The sequence below is a fragment of the Balaenoptera musculus genome, chromosome 1, assembly GCF_009873245.2.
Source record: "Balaenoptera musculus isolate JJ_BM4_2016_0621 chromosome 1, mBalMus1.pri.v3, whole genome shotgun sequence".
Classification (NCBI taxonomy): Eukaryota; Metazoa; Chordata; class Mammalia; order Artiodactyla; family Balaenopteridae; genus Balaenoptera; species Balaenoptera musculus.
The window spans coordinates 8,543,439-8,552,615 of NC_045785.1; the positions used below are offsets into that span (position 1 = coordinate 8,543,439).

Here is a 9,177-nt window from a genome sequence, read left to right on the forward strand (position 1 = left end):
CGTAAGCCCCACTATGCCAAACTTTGCTCTACAGAGAAACCAGAGCCTGCATTTCTGCAGTGGAAAGAAAGCAGGCTTCTAGTTTCAGTTCAGGCACACTGGCCCTAGAAAAGTCGCTTAACAGTTCTGAGATTCCATATCTGAAAAAACCTGCTTTGTCGACGTCCCAGGACTATTGCTAGAATTAATAGCTGGATAAGTATACTGAAAGCCACAAGGCTCCTTAAAATTCATTAAACAAATGTGAACTAAGTGTCCAGTAAGAAGCAGACCCAGGGTGCAGCAGACACAAAGCTGAAGAGTCCTTTATTCCCAGTTCTCACCTTACCAGAAACTCTGTCCTTACCTATGGCCAAGATGCCACCTTTCCTCTCATTGGCATCTGAGCTGGAAACCAGTTCAAAAATGTGATGGTTCAGCTGATCATAGAAGCGAGTAGACTCTTCTTGACTCATCTACAAAAGAAGATGTACTCAGAACAGTTTCTAATGTCTCCCTGGTGGTGGGGTGGCTTCCAAAGACTAGGACCTGAGAGATAGCCAGGAGGTACAGTTCCAGCCAAAGATGACATGGCCACTGCCTATTTCTATAGTTTTAAACTGAAGAGCAATTCATCGGTGTATTTAACAAATACTTATCGAGTATCTACTCCTCTGCAGGCCACGTCCCGTCCTAGATTCTACCTAGTACCAAGAGTATAAGAATAAACAAGACATTGTCCCTGACCTCAAGTCTGGTCTCTATTTAGAAAGGCCCAGGACTTCCCTGGTGGCACAGTGGTTAAGAATCCACCTGCCAATGCAGGGGACATGGGTTCCAGCCCTGGTCCGGGAAGATCCCACATGCCACGCAGCAACTAAGCCCGCGAGCCACAACTACTGAGCCTGCATGCCTAGACCCCGAGCTCCACAACAAGAGAAGCCAAGGCAATGAGAAGCCCGCGCGCCGCAAGGAAGAGCAGCCCCCGCTCAACGCAACTAGAGAAAGCCTGCACACAGCAATGAAGACACAACACAGCCAAAAATAAAAATAAATAAATAAATAAAAATTAAGGGGGAAAAAAAAAAAGAAAGAAAGCAAGCCCCAAGCAACCAACTCGTCAAACCCATCCCAACCACTGTTATCAGGCAGAAAGAGTGGAAGGTCTGGAATGTGGCATGAAAAAGAAAAAAAATGAAAAGAAGCAGCCGACTCCTAAAATACTGCAACACAGGAAATGCCACAGAAATGTGTAACTGCAAAGGAACCTGCCCATTCTACAGACATGAGAAATCGGTGCCTTTCTAAAATGGAATCTCTGCATTTTCCGAATCCTCACTTAGCTGTCAAGAGGCATCTAAACCAGGGATGGTATATGTAACCCCAACACTCCATGATGAACGGCCCCGAACCACAGCAATCCCAACCTCTCGGAGCTCCATGGTGACATAGTGCTGGAGCTCCTTGGCGGCTTTGGCCCTGGTCTCCTCATTCCGGCTCTTCAGGCCGCTGGCAAACTGCTGCAGGACGCTCACATTGCTGGATGCGGTGGTAGCTGTGGCAGCAGCGGCAGGGCCGGTTCCAAGCATCTTGCCCTGAGGTTCTTCGGAGAGAAGCTTCCTTTAATATTCTGAATAACAAACCATGGCGATGAACTCATTTATGGCCCCAGCTCCTCAACACAGATCTTCACCCTATCCACGTCAGGCTGGGGATCCTAAAAAGGTTGGGACACCTCACTGAAAAACATGCAGAGAGCCTCGATTCATTCAACAACGACTGATGTTTAAAAGAGGTAGCATAGGAGAGAGGGTCAAATTATGGGCTGTGTTGCCAGGCTACCTGGGTGTGAATCCAGTCCAAAATTATATACCTTGAGGAAAGATACTTAAAATGTCTTAGTTTCCTAAACTGTAATAAGAGGATAACAGTACCTAGCTCATAGGATTGATGTGAGGATTAAATGAGTTAACACACTAAACAGTTAAAAAGTGCTTAAACAGTGCCAGGCACAGTGAGTTCTTAATAGTTGTTAGCTATGATTATCATTATGACTACTATGTACATGGCACAGAGTGAGGTACTAGAGGTGGGGAGGGAGAGAGAAAATAAAGCATGCCTAAGACTGTCTTTTTCCTCCAGCAGTTCAATTTAAAGAGGGAAATTGATTATTATTCTGTAGCAGCAGTGCCCAATAGAAATACAAGCCACAAATGTAAAATAACTTTAAATTTCCTTGTAGCCATATCGAAAAGGTAAAAAGAAACAGGCAAAATTAATACATTTTATTTAATCCAATACATCCCAAATATCATTTCAACATGTAATCAATATAAAAATTATTGATATATTTTTCTATTCTCTTTTTTGTACTGAGTCTCCAAAATCTACTGTGTATTTTACACTTAGGGTAATCTCAACTTGGACCAATCACATTTCAAGTGCTCTAAGCCATATGTGGCTGATGGTTATTGTATAGGACAGCGCAGTTCTATAGAACATTAGGACTTGGAATGTGCTCTAAAAGAGACTGATTCGTTCCTGAGATCACTCATTCATTCTTCAGTTATGCCCTGTCCCTTCCCTCAATAAGCTTACAGTCTAGGGGGAAATACAAATAATCGGGCGACCACAATAAAGTGGCCATGATAGCGCTCTGGCAGACTGCTATGTCAGTAACATATGCACCTATCCTAGGTATGTCCAGATTATATTAGAAAATCAAATTTTCAAAATCTCTTATTTTTCAAAGAATTTGTGAAATGCAGAGAAAAAAACAAAACAAAACAGGGAATAATTGGTTCTGAAAAGCTTTTAAATACTCCAGTGCCGAGAAGAGTGCAGAAGGAAGTGTCAGCCTTCAGGGGAGAGGAAACCCAAGGACTCCAGATGAGAAAACCACAGTGTGTGCGCTCGTCTGGGGGAGGGAGGCTAGCAAGGAATTTCCAGTCTCAGGAACGAACCAGCAGATCTTTATAAGGTCTAAGGCCCACAGGCCATCTGCTCCAGGGAGAATTCAATTAAAATACTAGAAGTTAAATATCCGAAGGGTCTTGGCGAGGGCTTACAGAAGTTAAAGTCAGGTGGCCGAAACTAGGGATGGGGGCGGGGGAAGCAGAGAGGATGAAACTCTGGGATGGAACCGAGCTCAGCTCCGGGGAATGGGTCCTTGAGAGGCCTCCACGGTGGAGCGCAAGGGGCTGACACTGACGTTGGTCCTCTTTGAGGACAATTTGTAGGGGGCTCTGAAGAAGGGGCGACTGATGGGCAAGGAGACCCAAAGGCGCCCCAGCAATACAGGAGCTGATGGGCCGGCCTTCGTGGCGCCAGAGACGCACAGCAGGCTAAAGGGCTCGGGGGTTTCCTGCGGGTCCGGGAAGAGGTGGGCGTTGCCTCGGGGGTGCGGGTCCAGGGCTCAGGAGGCGCCCAACTCCGTGGGGGCCAGTACTGAGGGGACCTCACGTCCCAGACGGACGACTTCCCGGGGTACCCCCACGGACCAGGTTGACCGTGGGTCTGGAAATTCCGCCGCCTTGTAGGGGTCGGTGCCAGGTCCCAGACTCACCGCGCGGCTTCGGCCAAGGCCTCAGCTGCCGCCGCCAGCGCCGGTACCGCCGCTTCAGGACCCCGACCCCACCACCCGCCTTCCCTGCTGTCCTCTAAGCCGGGCGGGAGGGAAGGCGGGCTCCCAGCCCTAAGGACCAATCGACGGGCGTAAGAGGAAGATGGACTGGAACACCGGCCAATAGTCATTAAGGAGAAGTGAGGCTTCGGGACCCGGCTTCTCAAGGGGGCGGGGACTGTTCAAATAGACAAACACCGTGGCCAGTGGCAGGTGAAAGGGGGCTTAGGTCCACTCGGGAGAACCAATCGGTCGTGAGTTGACTTCAGTCACTTCCACGCACACATCCGGTGCATCGCTACTATAAGTCCCCTCTGCACCTGGGCTGTGGAGGTGCGCATTCCGCTGTCTGGGTACCGTGGAATGGAACCACTAGGCGGTAAGCGGAGGTTCGCGACCCCGCCGGGTTTAATCTTCGAGACCAGAGTGTGAGCGATGCCAGCGCCTTGTAATTACTGGAGCAAAAGAAGTGGAATTTTCGGACTAGCGCTACTTGTGCATCCGTGATTTCTCTTCTGTGAAATGGAATACGCATTTGAAAGCGTTTTTAGATTTCCCCACTTTTCCAAAATTATCTAGCTCACAAGATCATTCGCGAGAAACCGTAGACAAGTTTTAGCTAAATAAGCTGCTCGTAAACAAATAATTTCAAAGTAGTATCATTTAAAAAACATCCTTTCGAAAATCAATGGCAAAAATGGAATTTGACTACATTTCTTTTTTTAAAAATCACGGTCTGTTTATTATAGTAAGCATTGAAAATTCCTAAATACCTCACAATAGGAGTCCGATTAAATAAAATATAGTAATTTATATTAAGGAAAATGTAGGTAGAAATTAATAATCGTAATGTAGATGAATATTTGCTAAGAAGGAAAAGGGTTCACAATTATACCATGTAAGTATAATATAACCTATTAAAAATTTATATGTTTCTTATGTGTCTATGTTCACATGGGGAAAATATACAACTAAGGTGTAATGGAATTTGGGGAAGGCATATTTTTCCTTTACACATTACCATCATTTACTTTTTTAAATAAAAAGTGTTTGTTGAAGAGGTGTAAGTTTCCAGAAGTACTAAATTACCAAATAAAAGAGGTTTGGTAATATTCTGTGGCTAAAAAACGCTTTGGCAGATTTAAGAGAAAAAGAAGTTGTGACTACTTTTTTTTTTTTGATGTGGACCATTTTTAAAGTCTTTATTGAATTTGTTACAATATTGCTTCTGTTTTATGTTATTTTTTTTTGGTCATGAGGCATGTGGGATCTTAGCTCCCTGAGGGGATCAAACCCACACCCCCTGCATTGGAGGGTGAAGCCTTAACCACTGGACCGCCAGGGAAGTCCCATGACTACTTCTTTAGGTTTAGAATCTTTACATTGATTCTTCTGTGAAATAATTGTTCCTCTGAATTTCACAGTTTTCACTTGTTTTCAACATCTCTATATTTAGTCGTTAAACATTTTTGAATATGTAATACACTCACTGTTCAAATCTCAAAATAATTAAAAATTATGCGTATCATTATAAGTCTTGCTCCACCCCTGCCCCTTCACTACTTATTTTCTTAGTTCTTATGTATCCCTAGATTTTACATTTTTTACATTTCTATGTAAATAAAAGACAAATATAAATATATATTCTTATTTCCCTCTTTTGTTACGCTATATACACTGTTCTGTACTTTTTAAAATTCTAGGGTACCTTGGCTTCCCTGGTGGCGCAGTGGTTAAGAATCCACCTGCCAATTCAGGGGACATGGGTTCAAGCCCTGGTCCCGGAAAAACCCCACATGCCACGGGGCAACTAAGCCCGTGCGCCACAGCTACTGAGCCTGCGCTCTAGAGCCCGCGAGCCACAGCTACTGAAGCCCGCGTGCTGCAACTACTGAAGCCCACGTGCCTAGAGTCTGTGCTCCGCAGCAAGAGAAGCCACCGCAATGAGAAGCCCACGCTCGCCGCAACTAGAAGAAGCCCGCGCGCAGCAACGAAGACCCAATGCAGCCAAAAGAAATAAATAAATAAATTTATTTAAAAAAAAAATTCTAGGATATCTTAGAGATCTTTCTTAGTGTATAGAAGGCTTCCTTGTTCTTTTGTTATTCTTATAGCTGCATAGTGATCCATCACATGCATATATCATAATTTATATTTCCATTTCTCTGTTGATGGACACGTGTTATTTTCAAATTCATGCTATTACTAATGATGCTGCAATGAATGCCTTTGTAGATATATAATTTTATTCCCTGGCAGCTATACAAAATAGTACCAGAAATGTGATTATAGGGTCAGAGGGTAAATGCATGTGTAATTCGATGGATATTGTCAAATTCATCTCTGTAAGGGAGGTATCAATTTTCATTTCCACCAGCAATATATGAGGTTTTTGTCTCCCTAAGACGTGGTATGGCCCTGTTTTCTAATTAACAATCGAAGATGGTTTTATAGCAATAGTAATCAGTGCATTTATAGGTCTCTTTGCAGTTTACAAAGAGCTTTCTTGTCCATTATGTTAAAATAATAACATATTTATTGAGCACTTACAAGCTATCAGGCGTTTTGGCGGACATTATAGAGTAGTGGTTAAAAGCATCTTGGAGTCAAAACTAACCGAATCTGAAACTTAGCTCCAACATTTATTGACTATATGAGAAAGCACTTATGTACCTATTTCCTTATTTACAAAACTAGAAGGTGGGGCTTCCCTGGTGGCGCAGTGGTTGAGAATCTGCCTGCCAATGCAGGGAACACGGGTTCGAGCCCTGGTCTGGGAAGATCCCACATGCCGTGGAGCAACTAGGCCCGTGAGGCTACAACTACTGAGCCTGCGCGTCTGGAGCCTGTGCTCCGCAACATGAGGCCGCGATAGCGCGAGGCCCGCGCTACGCGATGAAGAGTGGCCCCCGCTTGCCGCAACTAGAGAAAGCCCTCGCACAGAAACAAAGACCCAACACAGCCAAAAATAAAAAAAACAAAAACAAAAAAAAACCTAGAAGGATTATAATGTACCTACTTCGGTAGGTGGTATTGTGTGGGTTAAATGCTAATACATGTAAAGTACCCAAAACACTGTATGACACATATGAACAGTCAGTAAATGCTGTCACTGCTGTTCCTGAACATCTCTATGAATGAGGCAGCCATATTGTTCCCACTTTGTATAGGAGTAATCTGATGTCCAGAGGAATTGGGTCATACAGTTGGTAAGTGGTAGAGCCAGGATTTGAACATATCTGCTTCTTCCTCTTGTCTGATTCGACAGCATTGGATATTCAGGTTTGGCCAGCATTGCAAGTATGTGCTGGGTGGTGGAGTTGTAAATGTTTAACAACCAGCTGGGAAGGGAGGGCGGCATGTATGTATATACTGGGCTTCCTTCATGATGTGTGACCTGTGAGGTCAGAATGCTCTGTCTTGAAATTCTTAATGATTTTTGAACAAGAGGTCCTGCATTTTTATTTTGCACTAGGCACCAAAATCATGTAGTCAGTCCTGTGTCCATATATGTTATATGTGTATTATAACGTTCACTAATACGAAGAATGTGTAGCACAAAACTTACAAATAATAATAAAATACACGATACTCTTTATTATAAATTCCATATAGCCAGTTGATTCTAACAGTATGCTTTTTTGATATTGTGTAGCCTCCCTATGGTTGCACTGACCAATGAGTGTAGTTCCAACATGACTGTTGGTTGATATTATCTTTTCTAAAAAAAAAAATATATATATATATATATTTTAAAATATTTATTTAGGTTGTGCTGGGTCTTAGTTGTGGCTCGTGGGATCCTCGTTGTGGCATGTGGGATCTTTAGTTACGGCATGAGAACCCTTAGTTGCAGCATGCATGCAGGATCTAGTTCCCTGAACAGGGGTCAAACCCGGGTCCCCTGCATTGGGAGCGTGGAGTCTTACCCACTGGACCACCAGGGAAGTCCCAGTATTATCTTTTACGTTAAGGAGTAGGTGGAAAGTGAAACAATTGAGATATACTGAACTTCACTAGTCCGTCAATGACACGAATGGCTTCTTTGCTGAATTGGATAATATTCTAATACTGGAAGTATATTTCCTCAAATTTTTGCTGCTACTCAAAACGAAACAGCTACAGAGTTGACACACTCTTAAAATTTAATCTGCATTATTAACTTTTCTCCGTCACTTTCTTAATTCCAGATGATGTACAAAACAATTATGAAGCATTTGCTGATTTGTGTGATATGAATACTCCCATCATGGCAGATTTCAAACCACCAGCGGATATCACTGAATGAACAGGTAGGAAGAGATAAGCGGCAGCACATCATTATGTAGTATTTCCACAATGCAGATAAAATAGACATAAATAACCTGAAGAGCATAAATGGTAAAGTGTAGTGAAAGAATTAAGAAGTAATGAGTTTTGAGTATTTGTTACCTTGGCTTTTAATATAATGGATCTACTTGTAAGTTTGTATAAGTTAATTTTTAATAATGGCTTTGCTTAATGACTGCTCACAAAATTCCTAAAAATTTAACAATTGGCTCTCTCCAGCCAGAACAAGCTACAGATATGGACCATAAGCTCCCAGAAGGCAGGAAATGGAGACACAAAGCTGGCCAACTGGTGGGTGGGGAGGAGGGCAGTTCTGTGCATGAATAAGTACATAAACTAGAAGAAAGATAAAAAGGCAGTCAGGGCAGTATACGGAATATGCATAATAAAAAGTGGGAATTATTTCTGTTGTGATTATTACCAGAGGTAATAATTTCTTTTTTAAATTTTAGTTTAGTTTTTTTAAATTGAGCTATAGTTGATTTACAATATTGCGTTAGTTTCAGGTGTACAGCAAAGTGATTCAGATACATATGTATATATTCTTTTTCAGATTCTTTTCCATTATAGGTTATTACAAGATATTGAATATAGTTCCCTGTGCTGTACAGTAAATCCTTGTTGTTTATCTATTTTATATATAGTAGTGTGTATCTTTTAATCCCATACTCCTAACTTACCCCTCCCCCCCTTTCTCCTTGGTAGCCATGTTTGTTTTGTTTCTGTGAGTCTGTTTCTGTTTTATAAAAAAGTTCATTTGCATTATTTTTAAGATTCCCCATATGTGATTTCATATAATATTTGTCTTTCTCTGTCTGACTTCACTTCGTATGATAACCTCTAGGTCCATCCATGTTGCTGCAAATGGCAGTATTTCATTCTTTTTATGGCTGAGTAATATTCCATTTTATATATATCTTTATCCATTCATCTGTTGATGGACCTTTAGGTTGCTTCAATGTCTTGGCTAAGCTAATAATTTCCTAGACGTCATTTCCCATTTCAGAGCTTCGGTTTTCCCATTTGAAAAGGAAGTTTAGTACACCTTTCTTATCACCCTCAATGTGCTCCCTGATTTTTGTCCTTTTTTTTTTTTTTTGTCCGTTTTATTCACTGCTGCGTGCAATAGTAGGTGTTCAGCAAATCTTGTTGCACACACTAGGCGCTCAATAAATGCGTGTTGAATGAAGAAAAATGAATGAGTCCTATTTCCGTGAGTGAAAGCTCTTGGTAAGTCGTAAAGCGAC

At 42.3% G+C, this 9,177-nt stretch overlaps 1 protein-coding gene across 1 annotated transcript in view; it reads right to left on the reverse strand.

Moving 5' to 3' along the window:
• Nucleotides 1-3,633, reverse strand: part of MTOR (mechanistic target of rapamycin kinase) — a 126,228-nt gene extending 122,595 nt beyond the window's left edge. Inside the window, 3 exon segments of the mRNA XM_036841417.1 lie at nt 347-455; nt 1,407-1,582; nt 3,545-3,633. Of these exon segments, the coding sequence (XP_036697312.1) occupies nt 347-455; nt 1,407-1,568 (271 nt within the window). The 5' untranslated portion in view covers nt 1,569-1,582; nt 3,545-3,633.
• Between the last annotated feature and the right edge of the window lie 5,544 nt (nt 3,634-9,177).